The sequence below is a fragment of the Thermobia domestica genome, chromosome 13 (assembly GCF_964235325.1).
Source record: "Thermobia domestica chromosome 13, izTheDome1.hap1.1, whole genome shotgun sequence".
Taxonomy (NCBI): Eukaryota; Metazoa; Arthropoda; class Insecta; order Zygentoma; family Lepismatidae; genus Thermobia; species Thermobia domestica.
Window position 1 is genome coordinate 106,975,390 of NC_137466.1, and position 27,949 is coordinate 107,003,338.

The 27,949-nt window shown below is 35.9% G+C and overlaps 2 protein-coding genes across 2 annotated transcripts in view; one reads left to right on the forward strand and one right to left on the reverse strand.

Annotated features, from left to right (window-relative positions):
- The window catches only part of LOC145668415 (trypsin-1-like), a 174,925-nt gene that overhangs the window by 75,083 nt on the left and 71,893 nt on the right, over window positions 1-27,949 (reverse strand). The gene's annotated exons all lie outside the window — the stretch shown is intronic.
- Window positions 13,954-27,949, forward strand: part of LOC145668414 (prion-like-(Q/N-rich) domain-bearing protein 25) — a 193,123-nt gene continuing 179,127 nt past the window's right edge. The window contains exon 1 of the mRNA XM_081736226.1: window positions 13,954-14,071. Within this exon, the coding sequence (XP_081592352.1) occupies window positions 14,050-14,071 (22 nt within the window). The 5' untranslated portion in view covers window positions 13,954-14,049. The remainder of the gene's footprint in view (window positions 14,072-27,949) is intronic.

Sequence of the window (27,949 nt, forward strand, 5' to 3'; positions counted from 1 at the left end):
CTTCTTCAGTACATGTCGTTCTCATGTAGGACTCCCGTATTTCGCATACTGACTGCACTAAAAGTAAAAATATTGAAATAAAAACATCAATATTGTTATTAAATACTGAAAATCTATTGTGGACAAGGAAGATAAATCAATTTCAGCCTGGAACTGTTCTTGATGCTGTTTTTTTTTCTTTTTTTTCGGGGAAGGAATGTTGTCTGCTGTATTGCATCATAGATTTACTACTTACAAACTATGGAAAGTATTTCTGTGTTAAGTACGAATGGAAAGGGGATAATTCTTCTTCGTTACGAAGAGATTAATAAAACTAAGAAGAGAGGGAAAAGATTGTACATGTCCGGAAAAGAGAGAGTTTCCTTCCGTAGTAATCAATAGGCTATATTTTTGCCAAAGAAGTCATGCACCAGTTATTGAAGCGAGAGCAGTGATCGTTTACTATTCGATAGGACTGAAATTTCAGTGTCTGTCTGTTCCACAAGAACTCATGTAAAATTTATCTAATTCAAATTAAACTTAGTATATACCTCCCTCTAATCTTCCTAAATAAAGTTCATTTTTAGAGTTACAATCTATGTACGATAAAGGGTGAAAGAACGGATCAAAGAACGGATGTTGTAAATATACAGAAACAAGTTTCAGAATAAGATACGTAAAAATTATCCGATTTTGACGAAACATAATGTAAAATTTCTTGATAAAACAGTTTGCCATTACAGATTGCCAAGAATGAAAGGGTGAATTTAGATATACCTTATTTAAAAAATGTGTTCAAAGATAATTTTCGTTCTAAAAATGTTTGACACAATATGGGTATATTTTCTTTGAGCACCTCTGAAAGGAGTTTAAATCAGTAAAGAATAAAGAGATTGATTAGATCCCGTCGGACATTTCAAAAATATGCACGATATCCTTGATGAATATTAATCGATTTTGATAAAATTCTATAGTATACATTACATTTTAGGATTTCTCAAAGTGCTCAGTGTTTGAGATCAGTCAGGAATAATCGATTAATATAACCCGATTTTAGGGCGAATACCTCATAAAGAGGTGAAAGGTGGATCAAAGTAACCCCATGTTGTAAGCACCCAAAACAATTTTGCAGGATAAGCTAACGTAAGTACAAAATAATTTTCGTAGTAATAATAATAACACAATTGACCACATATGGGCACATATCTTTTGAGTCTTTACATTCATCCCTACTAACTGAATTTAAAATCAATGGAGAACTAGAGATTAAAATTATCTTCCCTCTTTTCGCTGTGAAAAGAGTATCCCACAATTACATACGTAAATTGTTCTATTTTGACATATGTCAATAATGAGGGAATATTACACAGGTTGATTTCTTTCGATTGGAATTACTTAAATGTTGTTACTCTAGATTTTTGAATTACAATTGTATGTCCGGATGTATATTAAAGTTCACTATACAAGAAAAATATAAACTGTATTAACGTATGTTATCTGTATGATGCAAAATTCTCAATTTCACTCATAAGATTATGGAAAGTCACTGAAAGTATTGGGATGTTTAAGTATATTCTGTTAATATTATGAAAAAAGTAGTACAAACTTTAGTAGAAGTAGAATATAGGCTTAGTGTTTCGTAAATCAAAGATTTATAACTCAATATTTTTAATAATTGTTGCAAAAGGTCGAATATAAAACTTGAGCTTACTATAGAAATTACCATTCCTGTTAAACATATGCGAATACAGTAAATATGTATATGGTTAATGGGTAAGGACAAATATGGAACTACATGTCGAAAGAAAATTATAGTTTCCAATTATAATCAGTACTTAATATCAAATTTAGTAAGTAGTGAAAATAGGAGTTTAATTCCAGTCTACAACACTGTTGTGAATTTTTTAAGGATAGACTACACGCCTTGTAAGAACATAACTCTAGATAAATTCATCTTGAAGACAAAGTTTGATAAACACTGATATGGACTTTTACTATATATATATATATAGGGTGACTGGTAATTCGATGCATATTCCTTGCAAGGGAATATTCTACAACATTTTGACCTATATGAAACAGGGATGGACAATCAATAGTTTCTCAGTAATTTGCACATGTGTGATTTCCTTGAAATTTGCCGGCTAACGAGACTTGCGCGAGAAAGTTTCACCCTGACCCACTTCTACATATCATAGAGCGATGAAATTTCACATGTGTAATCCCTCATGCCTGTGTAGATCATGTGGTAATGTACAGTTTGTAACTCTCCACCGTTGTTGTGTTATGGGTTCGAACGTAAGGTAAGTTGTAGTGGTGCAAAATCATTACTGCACCTCAGAAAGCAGCGTGGCATCATAGCAGATGTACTTGCCCCTAGAAAATGACTGCAGGTTTAAGAAGAGGTGGTATGAAGACGGTGTTCGGTCAAGAGCAAACGCGAACTATGACGGATTTCATACCCAGGGTCATGTATCTTTATGGCCAACATTCGAACAATGAAAGGTGAACGTTGTTTTCCAGGATGTGGACATCTTTTGTCAGCATGCCACGCTCTTTCAAGGGAACATCTTATATTGATATCAAACAATGCGCAATCGATAGATGAGTGACGAAAAGTGAGAAATCCAAAGTTTTACCGGCCGACACACAGAAACACAGGAGATAGAGAAGAAAGAAGATCGAGAAGATAGCAATGCAAAAGAAACAATGACACAGAAAGAACTTCAAAAATAATTAAACTAATCAAAATGACATTTACACAACAGTGTAGTAAGCAAACATTGTACTACAGATGTGCTCAATAGCATCTTATGTAAGTCAGTGTTGCCAACTGAACATAAAATCAAGTTCTCAAGCGACCCTCTCCTTATAGGGACCAACATAATGCGGAGCGCTTTATCAACAACAACACTGCAAAACTGACTTCCAATAATGTGTGAGGTGATACAATATTACGTGCATCAGAAAAGTGAGCCTGCTAATCAATTATCAATCCAAGTGCTCGCATCATTTCAGTTTTGTGTGTTGTGTTTGATACTATTCTGATTTTCCACCTGGGTAAAAGTGCTTCGACTGTGCTTCGTCCCTTATTTTGTACTTCATTGATTACTTTTTTGTTTGTGGTCTCATATTTTGGTTTTACCTAGTTCGAATCGTGCACTGTATCTACTCTTCTGCATCCAAGGTTCATATAAGAATTCATATAGGCCTATCCTCAAACGTTGGCAACATTGTACACACTTCACAGGTACTTTTCTACTCATAATTAGATTTGCTAGATGTTATAATTTGTGTTCCGTCCCATTTAACAAAAGTTAATTTTGTGCTCGGTTGGGAACACTGCATTACATAAGATGTTATTGAACATGTCTGTAGGTACAATGTTTGCTTACGTAGTGTCATTTTGATTAATCATTTTGAAGTTCTTTCTTTGTTAGTGTATCTTTTGCATTGCTATTTTCATATGATTCTAGATCCTTTTTTCCTCTATATCTCCTGTGTTTCTAGGTGTCAGCCCGTAAAACTTTGGATTTCTCACTTTTCTTCACTCGTCTGTCGATTGCGCATTGTTTGATTGGACAATGCTACTATCAATATAAGATGTTCCCTTGTGAGATTTCTCAATGCACGCAGGAGTGATACAGCATTTCCTGGTAATTGTGGTACCCTTTGCCTGGAAAACAGATAGTACTACCCCATGCTGATCCCAAATAAAAGATCATCACTATGGTCGCTCAGACTTGAACGCGGAATTCCTTTAGTGGTGCTACGTCGGCACATTGTCATTGGTTTGACTAGGTTCCCCCTGGTTTCCTTCACTCTCACTTGGCGAAGGCAGGAATGGCACCTTTTACGTAGATGACTAGGACCAGTTTCTTCCCAATCCTAGACCCACCTAAAAGACCAATGTGAACCCGGGACCGGAGGTCCACATCCTTCCTTGAGTCATTCTACATAAATAGCAATAGAATACCTCGCTTTAATAACTCGAAATAAAATTACCACTATTGCCGAACCAATTGCTACAATAACAACTTAATGTAAGCTTTCTACAAAGCTAAAAATGTAAACGTTGGAAAGTCATAACAAAATAACACATTTAGCATTATAGCACTAACAAAAGCTTGTGAAAAATACAGAGCGTGGTGTGTTGATAAAAAGGCGTCCTGGAAAACAACGCACCCGTTCACAGTTCGAAAGTTGGCCAGACAGATGCACATGTATACAGATGCATGAAATCGGTCACATTTTGAGTTTTCTCTTGACCGCACACCATCTTCATTCCATTTCTTCCCAACCATGAAGTCATTTCCTGGGGGCGAGTACTTCTGCGATGATGCCATGCTGCTTTCTGAGGTGCAGTAATGGATTTTGCCCCACTACACCTTACTTCCCGTTTGGACCTACAACACAGCAACAGTGCAGAGTTACGAGCTTAATTACACATGTAAAATTTCATCGCACTACGATGTGTGGAAGTGGGTCAGGGTGAAACTTTCTCGCGCACCTCTCGTTACCCGGCAAATTAAAAAAAAAATCACATATGAAAATAACTCAGAAACTATTGATTTCCTACCCCTGGTTCATATAGATGAAAATGTTTCAAAGTACTTGTAGAATATCCCCTTGCAAGGAATGCATCGAATTACCAGTCACCCTATATATTTTACTTATATATATATAGTTTTTCCAAAACTCATGATTTAAAATACAAATATTAGGACTAAAGTTTCATTTGAAGGGTACATTTATAGAATATATATATCTTTTGAATTAAGAGTTAGAATGACTACATTTTCAGTAACTTCTTCATTGGTGTTTGTACAAGGATAACTCTTGTGTCTCTTCTTCATTTAATAAAACGCAATAGTGTATAGAAGATATAAAAGTTACATTAAATACACATATTGGCAATATAGGTTTTATTAAATATTTTTATTTCAGTTCACTAACTGGGAAGGAGCCGAGAATAAAATATTAGAAAATCTGACAGAGATATCATTGATGATGGATCTTGCCAAAATGAAAAAATGACTACAATCTTAAAACAGACCATAACAAATTATAAAAATACCCACTCTGAAGTTTTGAAGATTGTTTCCAATATAATTACCATTCATTGAAACACTGACAATGTAAGCTCCAACATTTCATTGAAGTATCATAGACCGGAATTGATTTCCTTCTTAATTACTTGTGAGTCAGACCCCACATCAAGCTTTAGATCAAATCATATAGGATTTGCGTTAAATGAAACATAAAAATGTACAACTATAGGAGTTTCTCCCCGAAACATTCCACAGATAAGATTAAGTAATCAAATAAACAACTTTTATAGCCTTACATAAATAATCCTCATACATAGCACATTTGGCCATCACAGAAAATGTTAAGTTGTATTGAAATGAAAATACTTAGAATAGCATTTCCAACTGTTCTTATCATGTACAACTGGTCACACTTGTGTGCCAACTTCACAGTAGAAACATACAACATCGTACATCAAAATATACAGTTTTCACAGGCACTAGGAAAACTTTGTTCCTTGCATTGTCAACATACTAATCAATTAAGTTTCATTCTGCAATCTGAAGCATTATATCAAGTAGATCTTGATATTGCACAAGTTACTCAAAATTGTGCAAAGCCGTACACTATTCACAACTTTATATTGAACAAGACGAACTATTTAGCCAAATATTCCTATTTACATTCAGAAATAGGTGAAAGTAAGTGCTTTGTATTTTCCATTATAGAAACCAAATACTCTTATCTACTATGGAATGATGTTGAACAACTCTCATTTTGGAATCACAGAGCAAAAATTGTGGTAATGTTTGGTCAGGCAAGTATAAATATAGAAAAGCTTGATAATATATTTGATATTTTATGGAAAAAGAGAGTGCTGAACGTGGAAGTTGTAATCCGAGGAGAATGCAGTAAAATCCATAAGTTCTTAAATAGAACGAAGTGTTTGAATTTCATTTCATATAATCCATTCAACGCCAAGAAAGAAATGAATAAAAAAGTGTTCAAAATTTCGAGAAAAAATGAATCAGACATTTCAAAGTTATATGAAGAGAAAACAAATAATGTAATGGGATTCCCCATCATTATGACTAGATTTGACATGAGCAGTGAGCCGTCTGTTATAGAAGAAAATGATGGTAAATTATATCCTAACGACGAAATTTTGAAGACCACAATTATCCAGATGAACTTTACACCAGTATTTAGAGAAGAAGATACTATAGAAAATATTAAATCCTCAATTTCCTCTGGAGCTGATACATGTACTTCTCCTTTCATAATTGTACCTGAATTGTATAGAGAAATATTGTTCATAGATACATTTATATATATGCATATTGCATTTGTTTCTCCACGAGAAAGACCTATTCCAGAATGGATGAATGCACTTTTACCGTTTACAACATCCTTGTGGATATTAACTGCCACTTTTGTTGCCTTTGTTATGTGTATAGAATATCTAAGAAAGGTGTCGTCATCACGTCATAAGAATGGGGAACAATTTATGACGACAGTATTGTACATCTTATCTTTAGTGTTTCAAATATCTGTACACAGAGTTCCTTACAAGAAATTTGAAAGATCATTATTTATATTGACCGTACTGCTATTTCTGATCCTTAATTCTTTATATCAAAGTTCAATTGTGAGTTTTATGGTAAATCCTCAATTCTATCCACCTTTGAACACTCGAGAAGAAATTGCGAATTCAGGTATTCAAGTAGAGGCATATTCGTTGTACTATGATTTCGTAAAGTATTCGTCGGATCCTTTTATAAAACACATGATGTTAAAGACAAAAAGAACATCTAGCGGAAGAAATTCAATGAAACTACTTGCCCTTAACCAGGACAGAGTAGTTATTGACTTACGTTATATTGCTGATTCACTGAGAAAATATTACAAGTATAATAGTAGTGGTGAAGTGTTTCATATCTCTAATGACTACTTAGGGGTTTTATATCTTGCGTACCCTATCTCCAAGAATTCTCCATACATCTTTAGAATGAATACTATTGTAAGACGATTAGTGGAAGGAGGATTTAAAAATAAATTGATGAAAGCATCTTACAGTGAGGTCAATCGTGCTAAAAATTTACGTACCAACGAAAAAGAAGACATCCCATTGTCACTCAATCACCTGCAATTGGCATTTTACTTGATTCTGATGGGTTTGTCACTTAGCTGTGTCATATTTATAACTGAAATATTTAGGAATAACTCGAAATAGTTATTCTGTACTAGGTTTAAGTGTCTGTGACAGAAGATCCCAACAGAAAACAAAACTCTTCCTGACAGCTAGTTGTTAGTAATAGCATGATGTGAGAAGTGTATTAGCATGAATAGTATATGCAGATGCTATTGAGTGTATGACTTCGACCAGTCTTAATTCTAAATAAGTAAAGACTCGAAATGTCTCTGAAAGCTCTTAACCTTTAGGTACAGTAAGAAAAAAATAAAAGTACCATTATCATGTACAGTATTTTAATAGATAAATACATTAATAGATACATCTCGTTAATTAACACAAAGAGGATTATATTTTCTTTTGAGGAAGAGACATGCGTCATATTCACATCCAGCTGCATAGGTACGTAAATTATCCTGCTGAAATATACTGAATGTGTCAAAATAAGCTCCAATAACAGAATTGTACAACGTCATAAATGTACAACACATGAGTAAGGAGTCATATTGATCTTAGTACTGACGATAGGCTAATGAAATGTGCGTTTATTGCCCTAAAATACCAGATGTGAGTCTGTATGGCGGAGTTTCTTCCTCATCTGCACGTCAGAAACTCATACACAGAGCAGAAGTGAATTCCGTCATCGAATGCTACTGTTCAGTATTCGAACTGAGGTCACTTACATCAAAGATCTTCACGACAATAGTATGTGTATTTGCACAATGATAATTTTACACAACCTCTTTGCTTGGTGATACTACTCACTTAGTCATAGAACTGGCATTACTATTTTAATTACCTCCTTTAATACGACTTTATCAGCAACTTTGATATTTCTGTCTATGTGGAATATTATTACATGCTAATACGTGTATGTATAATCATTGAGTTTAGAACTGACAAGTTTTATTGCTACTTTTCGGAACTTTATTTCGAATGCTAGATGTAAACGAATAGAAAGTTTGACAATTGGTTTATTCTTAAATTTTTGCATGAGTACATTTAAATTTTCTTATTTCTGTTTGTAATTGTTTATATGTTTTATGTTTTGTTATTTCACTCCAAGTTTAGCAGTTCCCTTAACAATTTTCAGGAAGATTACTTAAGACCCATCGTATTGTTGAATTTGTTAGGCTCTAATGCGTTACAAATTTCAAATTTCACTCGGATTTCTATCCATACGGCAACGGTTCTTACAACAAACCAAATGTTTAAAATTTTATTGTCTGTAGTTGTTTATATCAAAATATTGTTATCTTATACGGTTCGTATGTCTTCATATTACAGGAGTTTTATTGTTTATATTGGTTACCTAATTTAGCAATGGAGACTCTGGGTCATTAAATTTTGATAGATCGATCTAAAATATAACACGAACGTTCTATTTCACCATATATATGTAAATTAAATTTTGTAATGATTATAATCAGTATTACCTTTAATTTTGACAAGGTCTCCAAATTATAACGAAGACGAACTTACAATATTTGGTGATGCATAATTATTTGAAGCCTTGTGCTCTTAAGTTTTTGATTTCAACTATTCACATAACACTCATGTTGTCTTATATTACGATTTTCTGTTGATATATGTATTCTTTTAGTGATTCCTTTCGAATGAATGATCATATAGAAATTCAACGTTAAGTTTTACATCCCATACTTCTCCACCGAGGCTAAAGGAAACGCTGGAATGACGAAAGTGGAAGTAAACAGAAGAACCATGAGAAAACCAAACACACGGTGTTTGTCCACCGCAAAGCTAACTTAACGAGAGCTGAGATCGATCAAGGCTGTACGCATCGGGGTGAGCGTTGTACTACTGAGTCACCGCGTCCTCTTTCTTATTATTTTGAACAAGTGGATGTTGTAAGACTTATTTAACTGAATATACGCATATCTTGAATAATTTATTAAGATTCTGAGTTGAAAGTAATATACATATTTATCTGTCGAAAATAATTTTCAAGTAAATCTGAATACATATGTGAAATTGTAAATGAACTTACACATCTTGTTAAGTGACTAAGTGCATTACCGGCAGTAAATTCTCTATTGGCATTGTTTTTTATATCATTCTGCTCATTATATTACTGAGAGACCATAAACTGTAATTTGGCATTATATTATAACTAATAATAATCGCCTGATAATACTCGATATATAATTTGTGTCGTCGTATAAGTGCGAATGAAATGGCATGCTTAATGTATGAATTCGTATAGAAAGATTTATGCTATATCTAGGGACGGCTTACACACCCAATCTGATATAAATTGAATTATTTTTGTAGTTTCGAAATGTATAGGGACATTAGAATGTTTTATGGTGTATCAGTCGAATACACATAGTAAAATACACACAGTATATATATAGAGAATGTACAAAGAACAAAATACACAAAATATACAGAGTAAAATAAAGAAAAAAGAAATTTTAAGGATAATATATAAAAATAGTGTAATATATAAACATATAAATACTTTTCTTAGTATGTAAAATGTGCATTATTGAATCAAACTCTTCAGCACATTGAAATTAAATCCTATTTCATAATCGTACATAATTAAGAAGCTTCCATTATATCACTGAAAATAGAAAAGAATTTGATATAATTATCATTATTTAAAATGTCCCCTATATTAATAATGCTTTTTGAAGTAGGTAACATTTCTCATTTTTGGTGACGAAAAGAATGATACACAACAACGATTTTTTTTCTTTAAAAATTTCCAATCAAGAAATATATAGACTACGTTATAAGAAATTCAATATACAGTACTGAATTGACATTGTTTACACTTGAAAGAAGACATTTCTAAGAGCCACAACTTCTGCTACCTTCAATCTCTCATAAAGAAATAAAATTGAGGGTTGAAAATCCTTAATTCCTTACATCTAATCGTTACATAAATAAAGAAGAAACAGATAATGTCAGCCTTACTTTCATAATTATCGATAACACATAATACAGTATGTGGTCAAATGACGGCCAGTGGGTTATGATGTTGGATGTTGCAATGAGAAAGATCAGAGTCAAAAAGTACGGAATTGGTCTCTCCATCTAAGCAACATAATGTTTAGATGCAAACATTATGTGACATATGACAATAAATAATATTTATTGATTTACTTCCTTTCTTGGTACAGCTTACATAGTATATACTACTTTGTATAAAAATTTCGTACCTGAGAGTCTTAAACTTCTTTGTTATTGATCTTCAAACATTGCGATTTTGGAAAATCGCCCATGTTCAACCTATTGTAAAACTACTGTACCAAGATAGAACCATGTGGGTTGATTGAAAGTTATGCAGTAGATTACACTTTTAGAACTATGATACATCCATAAACTTAATAACTGAACATGGCAAAGAGCTTCCACTTAATCCATTCATTTTCTTCATGTGTCCTGGCATTAAATCAAACAGGCAATTTTATGAGTTTTTAAAAAATCACTTTCTGCACTGCCTGTATGTAAATCCTTAAGAGATCGAACTCCCCACTGGAGAACTGTCAAGAACAAGGTGTCAACTAACCATAACTCACAAATGTTTGATAGGTGACCTATTAGGCCCAGCTGGTATGGAATCAAGGTACCGTAGTTTCTTCGAAGAGCATCTGCACATTCCGAGATACATGTAGCAAGCATTGTTCTACTCAAATACTCATCAATCGCGAGTTGCCTGAAGAAAGAGTATGTTTTCAGAACTGTCCATTTTGCAGCACTTACTGTTGACTTTCCCTCAAAACGAACTAATAGGAACTCAGAGTTATACCTATTGAAGTTTCACAACGTCAAATGTGTTTTCAGTAGCTATAACAGTCTATAATCCATGTCAGTAGATTGCATTAACCGCAACAGTTCTAATGTGATGTAGCTATAACTCTAGGTCATTATGAGATGGCACATTTCAGGAAACACGACCGTCTGACAGTCAATCAGCGCCTTAGAGACGATGTTCATACTCACATTATAGCAGGAGGCATTTGGAGTTGTGTCATTAGAAGCCAACACAAAGGCACCCGTACTCTCAGTTCACGGGACAGTATAGATGACGATGAGTCTAAATCATTTATAGTTTTCAAGCATCTAATTGAATATACGACGCTGTATACTTCGTCAAGGCCACGTCGGAATAATGTCTATCATTCCATCCTGTGATTAAGTTGTATTTTCCACTACCCGATAGTCATTACGTGTGGCTCTCTTGCTAGAATTGTCTTCACACATGCATCACAGCCATAGGAATGACACTCTGGATGCTCGTATGCCTAACATGTGGCGATATTTAAACATACTTCGCCATTTGTAAGGCCATATGATTTCTAGTCTGTCCGAGCGTTTTTTAAGACAACGATATTAACCAAGGCATTGTTATTACTGTCACACTGTTTACCGTCGCAGTCAACACTGTTCTGTCGCCAGTCAATGTATATGTTTACAGTGTACTCAACATTAACGATCTTTATATTAACTGTTGCTCCCCATACTATTGCGGCATTACTTGATAACTTAGGTTGATAATAAATCATCTTGCTAACTGATCGAATGAGACAGGTCAAGAGCTGAGAAAACACAGTTGTACTCTTTTCCTACCAACGAACTTGTCGTCTTGATGGAAACTTGTATATCGGTTGTCGCTTGTTGGCATGATCCGATTCCGATTTCTCAGAGACCTTAATCTGTACACAGCATTTCGTAATCTTAAAGTACTATTTTCTTCGAATTACGAATTTATTGCACGCATCTGATGTGTGACTGTATACTTGTTTACTAGCTGATATGATCGTTCTTGGAATGTGAAGAATAAGTTTATGTAAAGTGTTTAAATCTCTTCCTCCCCTTAGCAAACGCTTGACGGTTAAATTTGAACTTAAACAGCAAAGGTAGTGTCACTATTCATCTCATGAATTGGACACTAACATCGAACGTTTTCTATTATTATTACATGCCACCAACTTCCCACACCAGTCCATACTGATGGGACCGAAGTTGGACTTCAGCGACATCGCGGGTGTTAATGATAACCTCAGCAACTTCAATAACTTTAAATTGGACACTAATATCAATATTTTCCGAATATTTTTACATATCACCCCTCACGCCTTCTCATCCTTTTGTCGAAAATGTGCTCAAATCTAAATTTGGACAGAACCCACTAGTGTATCATAAATCATCGAAATTGGTGCAGTAGCCTAGTAGAAATTAGCCGTCAAACATACTTTTATTTGTCATATCCTCACCCTTCGCCCAAAATGTACTAAAAGCGTAAGGTAAGCCAAAGTTCAGTTTTGTATAAGAAATAATCAACATCACCGCAGCTAGGAGAAGTTCGCGGACAGTTATCGTTACATTTATTTTATATACATAGAAGATACCCCTTTGTCCCCTTAAAACGGGAATTTTTGAAGAATTTATGTACGAAGTTTTATCTTCCTAGGTTGAGAGAACTGTGAGATACTCACTTTGTCACATAAACTTTGAGAACTCCGCCGGTACATATGGTTGTCCGCCCCATTGTCTCAACCCACCCTAAGTAACCCCAGAGCAGAAAATTAACATCGTCGTCTTAGCTAACATCATATGACTTTATGTGAACAACACTTCAATGCTATTATTACCCCAGACGGCAATTTAAACTTGTTGCAAGTTTGCCATCATTTCACCATTTCACTCATCTCTCATAATCACCGTCTCCTTTAACCTAACCGGCATAACCGTAGGACGTAAAACTTTAAGATTTCATTTCATTTCATTCTGGAGATGCTGAAATTTGTTAGTGGCTGGAAGACAAGACTTAGTTGTAAAATTTCTCCTTAGATGACAGCACCTTACTGACAAAAGACAAAAAAGTTTTGCCTCAATAGATAACAGGCCTGGGGGAGCTTTCGGAAGAAAGAAAACAAAACTTTGTCTTTGATCTCCGGTCAGTGTTGCCAACCTGAAGCAACATAAAATCCCTTCAGAACATCAAAATTTCCCCTTTTCAGTCCAAATGTTTCTCAATGAAAATATTTTTTTAAAATTAGTAATGTGAATGGTCTCCTCGCCCGTGCACAATAACTTAGTCATCGATACGCAACTAATAGGAATAATCTCTTTTATTAGTCATCGATAATCAACTGATAGAAATAATCTACTCTTTTGTTAGTCATCGATACTCAATTGATAGGAATATTGTATTCTTTTATTAGTCATCGCTACTTAACTGATAGAAGTACTCTTACTCAACAGATAGAAATAATCGGTTTTCTGTCACTCACTTTTGGTGAGTGTTTACCTAGTATTTTAATCTGATAATTCAACAAGAAGCAAGCGCACAACTATGAATATACTATTAATTCTCATAGGGCGCTTAGGTTTTAGCCTTGAAACATGGGATTCCTAAGTGTTGCTCATAATTTCGTAGAAACTTTTCATTCAAAGTCTGCAAAATTTTTAACTCAAGTGAATTTCTTTGTTTATAATAACGAATAAACAAACTCTGTTATTTTTAAAACACGAGCTAAAACAGTACTGATAAAACTTATTTTGTTTTTCTCTGAAAAGAAAAAGAATCAAAATATCAATTATGAAATTATTAGAAAGTAAACAATATTAGGATATTTTATAAACAAAACTTCAAAGTATGAGATTGTTATTCCTTTAAACCAAAAGCTACAATGACAAATGTTTATAAATTCTGCTTGTAATGTACACGCTTGAAATACACATTATAATATGTGTGCTGTTTAAAGAAGACATTAAAAATTCTTTTATCGACTTCCTTGTAATAGATTTTGATATGAACATCTTTATATATTGGGATAAGTTTTGGTGTACCAAATAGAAATACTTTATTCGAGATGAATATTGAAGAGTTTACAGGTAAGTGAATGTGACTATTTTATTAGGACCAGGTCAGGAGCGTATCTAGAAGCTAAAAGCTAGGGAGGGAGCAGGCAAAATCCAGGCTATGATAGGTGTATCATGGGTCAATGTTTCATGGGTTGTGCAGAAGTTTCACACTTTATTCTTTCCTGATGGAATTGTGGCTAGGTTGGACGTTGTCATCGTGGACTTCAAGCATTGTTCTACATATTGCGTAACAGAAAAGTTGCAGCTGAAATTATATCTAATGTTTCAAAAATTTTCCAATGAAGAAGAAAAGGCAACACTTACTATATACTTTAAAAAACATATAAATACTAACTTCAATTATTTTTGTCGCTCAAACTGGGGTTCCTAGGCCTCCCCGCCCCGAGGTTGTTCTGCCACTGGCCATGTTAGTCTGATATACAATATTGTAAAGTTAGAACGTCCGTCCGTTTCTCCTCAAAGTAACTTTTGAACGTAAGCAAATTTTGAATATCTTTTTTGGCAATAGATGACTAGAGTGATTATGTCGGTCGAGTCCGTTAATTGTATCAATCCGTTAAAAACTTAAAGGGTAACGGGGAAGAACATCAACCCGTTACTATATAGGATAACTCTTAAACGCAAGTGAATTTCTGAAATCTGCTTTGTGCAGTAAAAGTTAGACATCTTACCGTTAGATGGGAGCAAAGGTTCTCCATCGGCTGACATCTATCGGACGAAATTGAAACTTCGAGTGCGTGATCCTTTTTACTGTCCATCAGAGTTTTTTGATATTTTTTAAAAATCTTTTTACAAAGTTCCAGGCTCAACCCTAAGTGATTTTAGAGATATATCCATTCGATATTCACATTCATCATAGTCCAGTCCCGCAGTATCTCACTCAAAATCACCACGAGCAAAATACGTGCATTGCTATTAGATATATCTGTATCACTGTTACAAATATGTGTACCACAGCTAGAAGACAAACAATATACACAATAAACTTCTTAACAGATATTTCTTTACGTACGCAATGCATACGTAAATAAACAATCTTTTTCAGCAGAATAAAAAATAAGTTTCCTTCCACAGTATGAAACTAGCATATGCAAATTCAATACTCAAACTTGACGTATTACATCTATAACTTTTGGTTGTTAATAAGGGATAAAATGAAGATAGAACCTGTTCCTCTATCAGTGAATCCATATCAAAACTCATTAATCAATATTGTTTATCGTTTTGTTCTATGAATAAGATACCAATATTGAAACCGGAAATAGAAATTGATTTCTATCATTTTCGGTTTTCTTAAAAAGATGTGGGTGAAGATATCATGTTTTCTTAGGACCCAGTAACGATTCCTAAGAACTGCTTATCGCTATCTATTATCGATATTTTTTCTATGGCAATCATCATTGAAATCGGAAGTTGTTCATATCATTAACTTTCGGTTTGAATAGAGGATTAACGGAAGAGATCGACGACTGTTGTTACTACCTGAATCAATTCCAAAAACTGTTTGTCACTATCTCATCGTTTTTTATACATAGAGATCAATATTAAAGCCGGAAGTAGTAGTACATTTCTACCACCTCTACCTTAAGTAGAAAGATTGGAGGGAAAATAGTATATTTTTTCAAATACATTGAATCGATTCCTAAGAACCATTTATCACTGTTACCGTTCCTAGCCTATGACGATGAAAGTTGAAACCACAAATTGTTGTGATGTGCACAGAGGCTAACGGAGGAAATGCAACATATTCTCGATACACTAAATCCATTCTAAAAACCTTTTTCTAAATACAATTGGTCGTTTTGGCTCTAATACCTGTCGTCAGATGCTGGAAAAACAAACAGACGGACGTATAACACTTCCAATAATTAAGCACACAGTCTAAAGTCTAAAAAGTACTATATAACTCTTTTGATAAGGAACGACATATATATCTTTTTTTAACTCCATAAAAAATTATTTCTCTCGAATTTCTCCAGAATTAGGCTTGCAAATTTACCCTCAAAGTGTCTCATTTTCTCTAAGTTCATGTGGTTTATCGATTGATATATGTTATCATATAAAGAAAAAATAAAATTTAAAACTTAATCATACGTTGAAGATATGTCTCTTTCACCAATCTATGTACTGTCGTCTTTCTAGTGTTGCGATGATAAAAGTTTCTTCTTCAGCATCAGTTTGATCTTAATAGATGGAGCAACAATTTTTTGGTTTACATTTTTTTCATCTTTCGGAAACTACGCATGAGAACTTCCGGTATAGTTTCCGAACCGGATCTAGAAGGTAAAAACTGGGGAAGGGAGACAGTTAGAACTCAGACTATAACTTTCAAAATTAGACAAATAATAGCTTAAATTATTTTTGTCACTCAAAGAAAACTTGAGAGGACCTAGATACCCCCGGTCCCAGTCTAGATCCTCCACTGACTTAGACTTAAGAAGTATATATTACATTTGTGTGTGTGTGTTTTTTTTTTTCCTTAAACGCGATTAATATTCTAGATTTTTAAAAAATCCTATGTGCAATTACTTAAAGAAGTAGTGATTGTAAACGTCTACCTTTAGTACGATACTTTGTTTTCTGTGTTTTCACTCAAGCTTATGCTTGTCCTATGAGGCCGCCGTGGCTCAGTGGTAGAGCGTTTACCTCCCTGGTTCGATCCCAGCTCGCGCAGTGTGTACTTTGTGGTGGACAAACGCTGTGCTTGTAAGTTTCTCACGGTTCTCCCGTTTCGTCCCTCTTTTTCATTTCACCATTTCATTCATCTCTCATCATCATGGTCTCCTTTAGCCTAACCGGCATAAGCGTGGAACGTAAAACTTAAAGATTTCATTTCATTTCATTTTTTTATGCTTGTCCTAATAAGTTTATGCTTTGAAAGAAAAACCGTAGGGACCACTGCTATTTCATTAAATTTTTGGTGCCTTCAAGGTAGGGAAGGTAGAGGACAAATGGTATACAGACTATAATGAAGAAGGGGAAACGTTTACTAAAATTACGTGTTTCTTTTGGACCACTGGAAGTGACAACAAACTATTCGGCCTTATTTCAGAAGATATATGTACTTGTAAATGTAACATTCATTCTCACAAATCAAATATGTGTGTAACACAGAGGGTTCAAGCGAAGAAACGGTGCTTTCTTAAACAATTAGATAATAACTTTTGTACCGCAGAATCTAACGGCACATATAACTTCGCATTAATTTATGTATATGCTTTTAAGAGAATATTGATATCTCAATCGCTTGGAAGATTTTAACTCAACTTATAATCAGGAGAATGATTGGGGACGCCTTCCTCCCACCTCGAAAAATCATGTGTGGCGTCCTCCTAGTTCCTAAAAAAAAATTACAATGGGCAGACAGAGATAGGCAGGGGGAACGGCGTCATGTCACGCCGCTACCTACCGTCCCCCTACCTTTTCAGATCTACTTTTACCCCTGCTTATAATACAAAACATGCCAGTCTGGGTGTAACCCTAATTTCTAGTAGTACACAGTCAAGCTTATATGTGTCGCTACACGCGCTATTTGCGTTAGTGATGACAACAGATGCCACTACAATCGTAGATTTAAAACTATAAACGATTAGAGGAAATTCTTACAACATCGACAGGCTTACAGTTTGATATATAACAGCGTACTACAGTGACACAAGAAGGGATCCTGTATTCATACTTCTCATAATTAGAGCGGAATGTCTTTTGTTCAGTAGTGACGGTACTGCGAGACGGTGAAGAAGTTTAAAGATATTTTGAGTGAAAAAAATTATCTTTAGGACATTATTGGTGTTTTCTAAGTAAGTTAAGTACACTGAGAAAAATCCATTATCCGGACAGCGGTATATTGTACAAATACAAGGATTCGTTATGTTTACTAAGGAAATCTGTACGGAGCGTACCTTATCCATATGCTACACAGGTATTGCCTTTTACCCGCTTAGATGTTACATCATGTCGCTGCAGGATGTCTGACATCTAACAATCTTCTGTATTTTACATACGTATACGTATGTTAAATACTTCAGCTATATGTTATATACGTCCATCTGTGTGTGAGGTTCTGACCGCCTATAGACACCTCTTTCTTGCACCATAGATGACGCCATGAAACAACGGTCGTTTGCTTGCGAGTTGGTTTATAAACTAGGTTGTTTACAAACGGAAAAGAAGAGCGGAAGGAAACAAAAGCCTGAGTAAGTGCAATAGTAAACTATCACTTTAGTTAAATATTCCTTTAGTATAACTTGCTTTAATATAGTACTAAACAAGTAATGTGATTTATGACTACAATTCTTACTATTGTAACTCGTTAATGGTTGAGGAGAAAGGAATGGGTTAATCTGAATTTTGAGAAATCTTTGAATATTAATGTTTTGTAACTTTTTACATTTCAAGGTACGCAAAATGAATGTTATATTTTTATTCACTCCTTTTTATATGTGACGATTTATTACTTGATGGAGATTTACTACAGGACTGCTTAACATAATTGCTAAGAAACCGTTTTCAGCGCGAACATTTTCTTGTGTAGTGAAGATTTAGCATTTAGATTTCTGGGCTTTCGGCATCAATGACCTTGTTAGCCCGTCACATGTGAGTTATGACGTCCCTCGGTGAGCACACTATCCGGGGAAAGGGAAGGAAGCAAACGGCCTAGGACCTATATGTTGGGTACCACCCGGCATTTGCCTGGTGTGAAATGAGGAAAACCCAAGAAAGCCTCATTCAGGATGGCTGGACTTAAAAGCTTTTGATACTTTTTCGACCGAGTGCCCCTACCGGAATCGAACCTTGGTCCGCTCGTACCGAAGGCGAGAGCGTTAGCAACTACGCTACGCGGAGCCACTTGTGTCTAGAAAACCTATTTTTACTAGGATATTTGCAACAAAATTTATTTCATTTCTTTCTTTCTTTTTCTTTTTTATTTTTAACAATAAAACAAAACATATTTTACAGCCTCATTGAAATTTAAAAACAGCAGTCAGGGAGAGCTCACCTTTAAGGTTCTTTTTGTTTTGTTTTGTTTTGCTTGTTATGTTCTCTAGTTAACTAATGTTTGAGTTACTGAGAATTAAAACATTATTATTATTGTTTCATAATTTTGGAACCAAAAATTAGATTTTTTTCCCTTGTATTGACGTCATTGTGTCAAGTTGGGGTGTTTGTATCGTACCTTGGCATTAATTTGGTTACTAGCACATAGTTTCAAGGTCATAAGTTGCAGGCCGCTTGAAAGAGCTACTACACAGCTTGAAGAGTTAGGAGTGTCAGGCGTTTGACTTGCAGCTTTCGTTACAGCGTCTAAATTGCAGTATTGGATTGCGTCCAGCTTCTATGGCTGGTAAAAAAGTTACTGTATATCGCTTTCGTAATATCGTAAGAAATACAATGTAACAGTTAGGTATAGTATATATGACTAGTTTAATCAGTCGGAAATTACTCTGTTTCCTTGTCTTATTCTTTCGATTATGTTTAAGTATTGTGTCTTCATAGTATTGTTTCACTATTTCTAGAGGGAATTAAGTATTAACGAAGTAAAGAATAAGCAGAAGCCCACTTTGATTGACGTTTACTATTTCTCATACATCATTGAGAATGTTTTGATCCCCAATTGCGCAAACTTCTAGTATGTGTGTGTGTGTTTGTTTGTGTGTGTGCGTGTTTCTTTTTTGTTGTTGTTGTTGTTGTTGCTTACACTGCTTTAGAGATGAGCTCCTTCATGGCTAAGCGGTTAGCGTACGCGCCTTTGGTGTGGGAGACCCGCGTTCAATTCCCGGCGGGAGTGGTTCGGAGTCCATGTTAATCAGTAAGTCCACGTCTTATACAGCCTCGTTGCAGAAAAGGATATTAAAATCAACTCAGCACTGCTTTACAGATGGAGTTGTTTGATTCAGGGTTCGAATGAAGCTTTTTACCGGAAGCAGGCACGTAGCGAAGGGGTGGGTCCAGACCCCCCCTTCGGATCCAGAAATGAAAAATAAAAGGAAAGATAAAACAGATGAATCAGCCTCAAAAATATAAAGCTACAATAAGCGTTTGGTTACTCTTTCTTACGTGGAGCTTTGCGTGGAGGAAACGGGGGGGGGGGGGATCAAGTTGAAATTGGATATTATTGTAACGGAACATTCCGAATTCCATCTAGCTCCATGTTAACCCTATGCAGCGGCGCAAATCTGTCTTCAACATTGGGAGGGACGGGTAAGACAGTTCTCATAATTTTTTTTAAGGATGTTCAAAATATTTATGAAGTTGAAAAACAATGCTGCGGAGGATCAGAGGAGCAGAGTTGTCTTCAAAATTGTGAGGCGGGCAGATTTAAGGCTTATTTTGGGGTGGGGACATCATTCCATCTTACTTTCCTTTTTGGCAATCGGACACAAATCATCACATTTCTCCCCAAGAAACGCATTTCAAATCGGATTATTGAGGGGAAAGTCCCCCCAGTTCTAAGATTGGAGGGAACATGTCCTCATCCTCTCGGGATTTGCGCCAGTAACCCTATGGACTACAAATGACGATCGATAAACCGGTTCTTTCAGATAGCCTGTCAGTTAGAACTTAAGCAATGCCCAGAATTACCAATAATATGAACCATTTTGAATTTCGCGGCAACACTAATCCATTTTATAGGATGTCTTTACTCCCGAAAGATCTCGTTGCTATCCTTGACGGCATTAAACTAAGATAAGAGAAATAGAAAGAAGACGAGAAGAACCGAGTTCGAATGACCTCGGAAGACTATGTCTTTGTCAATACTTTTTTCTATTCTTTTACGCAAGATTTCTTCATAATTCTTTAATTAAAATACTTACTAACATATCCTCATTTTATTGTCCTAACAAGTCAATATGGATATGTTGTCAGTAAAATAGTTTAGATTGATCGATCCCCTGGTGTTGTAACCACAGTATTTCAAGTCACGCACCCCCCTTCCATTACGAAATCCTGGCTAAACGAACGAATATATGCTACCAGTAAAATAGTTTAGAATGATCGAACCCCTGGTGTAATAACCACAGTATTTCGTCACGGACCTCCCGTATTGCGAAATCGTGGCTACGTGCCTGCGGGGAGGGGGCGACTTTTCAGATATACAATCCAAGCATATTTCTCAGTGATGCAAGATATTATATATATAGTATATAATATGTAAAATATGAAACGAGGGAAAATATTTTCCCGGCAAGGGAGAAATTCTTTGGCGAGTTGGGGAAATTACTTGACGAGAGGGAAAATCTTCATCCTCCCGTTGATTCAAATCTTGGTCGAAGGTCATGCGAGTAGGATTCCATATTATGCTATAGGTGTAGGTTGCACACAGTCTTGGCGCTGAATAGGACGCTAAGCTTCAAGCCAACCACACGTCTGTAATAACCTATTGCGATTGAATGGTAATGTAACGTAATGTACGATATGTGCATTTTCTAGATGCCATAAAATTATAATTATAATTAAGCATTCCACGATTATGTACTTCAGGTTAAAGGAGTTTGGTGATTAATTGAAGTGAATAATCGAGGCAGTGATTCTCAATCTTCTTGACTTAACGACGCACTTTACTAAACCCCAATGCCATCGATATATTTGTTTAGATTTTGGATTGCTTTCCAACAAGTCGAGCCGCGCCAAAGCTGTGTAGGCTTACTAAGTTAAGTGAACTAATCCTAATCTAAATCCATTGTTTTCGGGGGCGCAGAAATGGACAGTGACACTTCCGATACTATTTAAATCAAAATTCAGCCAAGTAACTTGGGGAGGGAAAGAGAGGAGACGGATATAAAAATGATCGAAAATAACCGATATGGGAGAGCGCTTCAGTAATAATAAAAAAGTGACTGACTAACGTAACATATTACTGGTTTTCTTATTTTAATGCAACGAAGCAGGTAATTAACACTAGTACTAGGTATGTGTAGACTAAATGAGGTGATTTGTTTCGTGACCCTTCGAACAATGTACGAAGCGGATGCAAGCAGTTAGTACATGGAGTTAGCTTACCTAAATTTAGATTTCGCTTTACGAAATCTTAATGGATGTATTAAGTGATTTCTTTACTTACACTCTCAATCTCTAAATACAAGGATTCAAAGCACATTTTCGATTCCAAACTATGACTCTGCTAGACAAAGAAAGCATAGGCCAATGTATGTTTTACTTCATTTTCATATACGTGCTTGTAGGTTTTCTCGGGGACTTGGTTTCCTCCCACTTTCTCATTCCACCAAATATTCCATAATCATTAACTTGCTTTAATACCGTCTCCTTTAGCCTAACAGCATAATCGTGGGACATTAAACTCAAAGACTTAATTTTTTATTTTCAAGTAATTACTTTTCTCTCCCTTATTTATTTTTAATTTAATTTCTCTTTCAATTTCCCTCTTTTAGGAACATGTACATAATTCGCAATTCTTTCTCATTATAATAACACTATTAAAAGTCCCATATGCAGCTCACCACTTTGGAATCCAGCGGAAACAGATGAACAACGAATATTGTCGAAAATATGTATTGCTTACAGCGGCGTAGTGAGCATTACAAGATTGGGAGGGGGATGAAACTTGAAATTGCCAAGTCTTGATTTTAAAAAAATGTCAAGTCTTGATAAAAAACAAATGCCAAGTGTTTCGAAAATCTTACAAACCCTGTGGAAAACTATTACAACAACCTTATTTTCATATTCGTTCCATTCCATGCCCCGTCTGAGACACGAATAAGATCAGCCCTTGTTCCGCTCTCGAGTCCAATTTAACATCTAACCTCAGGATCATTATCATCACCCACGATGTACAACTGTTAATTTGATAACTCATGGCTATGTTAGGTACAATCAGTTGTAGAAATGCATTTAAAAACGTAGAATAAGGTAGGTTATATTTACTCTTTGTGATGTAGGAGTGCCTAATTTACATATTAAACATTAAATTGAGGGGTTCAGTGAGAGACCAGGCTAACCTACATCCAGGTCAAGATTGAGATTTTGACGGAACAGCATACCAATGTCATTAATTGACCTTTGCCTCAACCACTTGTCGGTGTGGCTTGTCCTGAGACAGGGGCGGATCCAGGGAGGGTCTATCGCCCCCAAGAAGAGGAAACTTTGTGTATTTTAATATAAAATAAAACCCACCCAGAGTTGAATCTCTTAAAAGTAGCTCTAACTTGTAAGTAGTGGCATTACAACCCACCGCCCCCCCAGTAGTCCATCCTGGATCCACCCCTGTTGTATACTAAGCCAAACTATGAATATCAGTCGTATCCTTTGTAACGTGCTGTTTTCATTTGTTTCCTTTTCTTTCAGAAAGTTAAAATTGTCAGTTAGCCTAGTCTCTCGCTAAACTGTCAATTGTGACAAAACACACCAATAATTGTTGATGCCAACTAAAACATACATATCCAAAGCCTACAAAATATATCACATTATTTAAGTTTTTTTTATTATTATTTTCAAAATTGCTTGCAATGTTTTTGTTCGTGCCAAGCATCCGAATGTCATCTTGAATTCTGACCTTCTCATTTCACTACAATTCTTTGAAGTGTAAAACTGCGCAGCTTTTTTTTCCCTCTCTCTCGCTCTCTTCAGTCCTTCAGTCTCCCCCACTTTGATTTCATGATTTCGCACTCTGATGAAAAGTATTAAACACCAAAATGGAAATGTACTAATATATAACCTCTCTTTTAGTAGCCCCTCCAACCACGCGCCCGAGGCAAATGCCTTGCTTGCTCGCCCATAGCTCTGTGAGCTATATAAGTAACATACAATGCGCGCGCATATGTAAACTTGGTGCCAGCTTTGATTCTCGCTGAGAGAGTATACATATAATGTTGGTTCCAATTCCATCAAAACCGTAGGCTCATTTTTGTGTAACCTTGGTACTGAAGAAGACAGTAGACTTCAACAAATATTCCTGTCCGGCCTCGATGGCCCAGTGATAGGGCGTTCACCTCTGGTGTTTGGGGTCTTTGGTGTGATCCCAGCTCGCGCCAAGTGAACTTTGTGGTGGACAAACACCCTGTGAGTGGGTTTTCTCGGGGTTCTCACATTTCCTCCCACTTTCTTCATTCCACCATTTCATTCATTATATCATCATCAGCGTCTCCTTTAGCCTAGCCGGTATATCCGTCGCACGTAAAACTCAGATTTCAACAAATATTCTCTTTTCAGCAAGACATTAGGTTAAATTGGAAACAACGAACTAGATCACATATTTCCAACTTCATTATTGATACAACTATTATATACAGGGTGCATCAGAAGTCCCTTGTCATCCTTTCTGAAAACTACAGGGATGTAGTTTCATTGAATGCGAGATAAGAGACACACATTAGGCCCAGAGGGATACTTTCGGATTAGATCACGCGGACGGTCGCCATTTTAGATTCGAAATTGTAATACGGACGATAAGTGGGTAGTGTGATACATGGTCATGCACTAAAATGTTCTGAGGATGTCAAATATGCAATCAGATATCATGTAACTTATTCTGGTGAAATGTTATTGACAGTGAACCAAGTGAGACTATATGTAGTGGTATGTCATACCCTTCTGTTTTTTTTTTCAGTGATAGATACATACCGTTGGTTTTTTAGTGATCAAGATATACCTTCACGGAAGAATAAATGCTAAATACCTTTAATAAATCCATTTTTATACGTATTGACAAAGATTTTATTTCTTATGTAGAAGTAACTTCTAAGTTGACAATACTGACATTTTTTTTTTTTACCTTTTTCTACCTTTTGTTTGTAAAATGGGGTGTTTTCAAAGAAGTTCATTAGTTTATATTTTGATGTGCCATATTGAATTGTTTCTTTCGTATGTTGGTATGTGTCGTCTTGTCTGAATTCTTATAAGCGTCGTGTTTTGAGCATGGGTGGATTTAGGGGATTGCAGTGGGGGCGGATCTTACGGGAGTTTGAAATACCCCTCATTCGAGTGTGTGGTCCAGGAGTTTTCCCGCTGGAAATTGTTAATATTAAAAGTCGGTTTTTGAGCACTTTCGTGTATAATTCTCTGATACAAGGTAAGGGGCTACTTTTATTTTATTTTATTTTTTTTTTCAGAAAATTGTTCACGATGGGTGGATCAGTCTCTCCATTTTTTCTCCGTAACTAAAAGAAGCTTTCCAGTGGTTTTCAGACATTATGTAAATAAAAATGCAATCTTGTAGGCTTCACACCTCACTGCATTTGAACATTTAGATAGCCGGTATGTCGAGTCAAAATCGTAATAAAACACACCGCCTCTGATTGTTCCCACTTCGAACATATTTCCCTGTTATAGTCAGGGGTAAAAGCGAGGGGGAACGCGGGGAACACAGTTCCCCACCTCAAAAAATATGTACGGCGTCCCCCAGATCCTAAAATGGTACAATGGGCAAAGATAGGCAGGAGGAACGGCGTGGAGTGATGCCGCTACCTACCGTCCCCCCACCTTTTCAGGTCCACTTTTACCCCTGGTTATAGTATATGTTCCACATGTTCCTACTGAGCAATAAACATTTGCGGAAGCTTCTTCCAATTAATGTGGACACAAAGTAGGATATAGGGTCAAATTTGTGCACAGATGATGGCGATACTTTGTTCTAGATGATAAAAATTATGAATATTTACTGCACAAACCATAGCCTTAACATGTCCACAAAGCTAGAAATTGAACAGCGTTAGGTCCGGTGATCGGGCAGCCATTCAACTGCCTCTCGTCGATCAACCCATGTTCTAGGGAATTGTTCAAGTAGTGACGCACCACGAATCCATAATGAAGAAAGCGCCATGGTGTTGAAAAAACTGCGAGAATGTACCATCCTCGGGCATCGCAGCTCGCAATATCTATCCCTGTACGAGCGTGAGGTATTATTCCGCAGTTAATTTTATGGAATGAAAAAGTGACTGATTAGACGTATTCCTCATTTGTCTGCCAACACCATAATTAATTTTCTTTGCGCTGGTCATGTTGGAGGGGTCTTGCACGCGGGGTTGTCAGGTGACCAATTGTGCATGTTCTGCCTATTAACCTTCCCATTTACGTAGAGGTCAGCTTCATCTGAAAAGAGTATTTGCATAAAAATGTTAGAGTTTAACCATAATTACTCGATAACTCGGTCAGAAAACTGCACTTGGCGATCAAGATCGTTCTCGTGGAGATGTTGCTTCATTTGCACCTTGTACGGATGCACTTATACACGCGCAGACCCTATGACTCAACCCACATTGCATTAATAAATGACGTGTGCTCCTCTGGGGCCACATCGAGAAGGAAGTCAGCACTGCCGTAGGCGTTGCTTCATCTGTAGCTGTCTACGATCGTCCGCTACGACGTATGTCCACGAATGTGCCCGTCTCCTCAAATTTAGTTAATTACTGTGACACTGCAACATGTAACACAGTCACATTGTGGATTATTCTGTTTGCAATCGGTAACCACTTCACAGGCACTCCTCCCGCCCCACAGTTTGAATATTTCGATAAATTCCTCACGTGCTAATGGTATGGTTCTACATCTAGAAGAAAGAGGTAAATACAACGTTCAATTGGCAATAACTTTTCACCAAATTAAGCTCCATGGAATCTGATTGCATATTTGACATACTGAGAAAATTCTAGCCCGTGGCCATATATATATCACATTACCCACCAGTTTATAACAAACAAATTTAATCCAAAATGGCGGCCGTCTGTTGTGGGTCCAGGTAAATGGCAACATTGCATTTTCATTTAACATTGGACGCATAAAGAGTGTACAGCCAAACGGCTCATCCGATTTCGAAAATTCCTTCAACTTACATTGGAAACATCATATTTGGAGACGGTTTCCTAATTACATTTTGTTGTAACTCTGATAATAACCGAGTTACTTTATGTCAAGGGACTTTTGAGACACCCTATATATCTTATGGAATATATGTTTGATGCCCCTATAACCGTAGTATAATTTAGTTTGTTTAAATTTACAAGTTATTACAAGTAGATTCTGACTTACGTGCGTAAGAGTTTGTATGTAACTAACTAATGAATTCTATTTCATGAAATTTACATTGAAATATTTAACACAAAATCTTTTATATTCATGTTTAACTTAGTGACTTGGCTTTGGACTGCAACTGATTATTGTACCCAATTATTGCTTGAGAAGAAAACCGATGTCCGAATCTTCATTTGGAGAAACCAAAGTTCTATTGGAATGCTGAGGATTGCAATCATTAATTTCTACACTTCAAGGTGCGTAAATTATATCTAGGTATATTCTGTGTATATTGTTATAATTACTATTGCTATTATTAGGTTTAGAATCAATCAAGTACTTCATGATATTTTAGAGGGATCAAGATGGCTGCCAGATAGATAAATATTTGAGCGTCAGGCCCTTATTTCTTTTCAATTTTATATTTAATCAATGTCTATTTTTCCCCCCCTCATTATTCCACCAAATCGTATTCCAAGATCATCAATTTTCAATACTCATTTGTGACTGTCAGCATACATAGCATAACCGTAGGACGTAAAACAAAGATTTCTTTTTATTTTTCGTTTTCATGTCTTTTCTCCATAGCTGTGAAAAATAACGCCTTCAACATCATAAATTGGTATGCTACTTGCCTGCTTTCGAGCACAGTAATAAATTATTTGGACATTACGAAGCAAAGCAGGTCTACTTTGCAGTTTGCATAGTTTTGAAAGGATGTGACATAATGATATTGGTGTTGCGATGTTCAGCACCGTAGATAAAGTGCTAGTAAATAAATCTGTAACAACTGTATTGGTGTTTAGTTTACATGCCTTCCAGACGGGCCATTTTTTTTAACATCTTGTTACTTCTACTCTATATGAGGGGCCGCGGTGGCTTAGTGGTGGAGCGTTCACCTCTGGTGCTTGGGGTCCTGGGTTC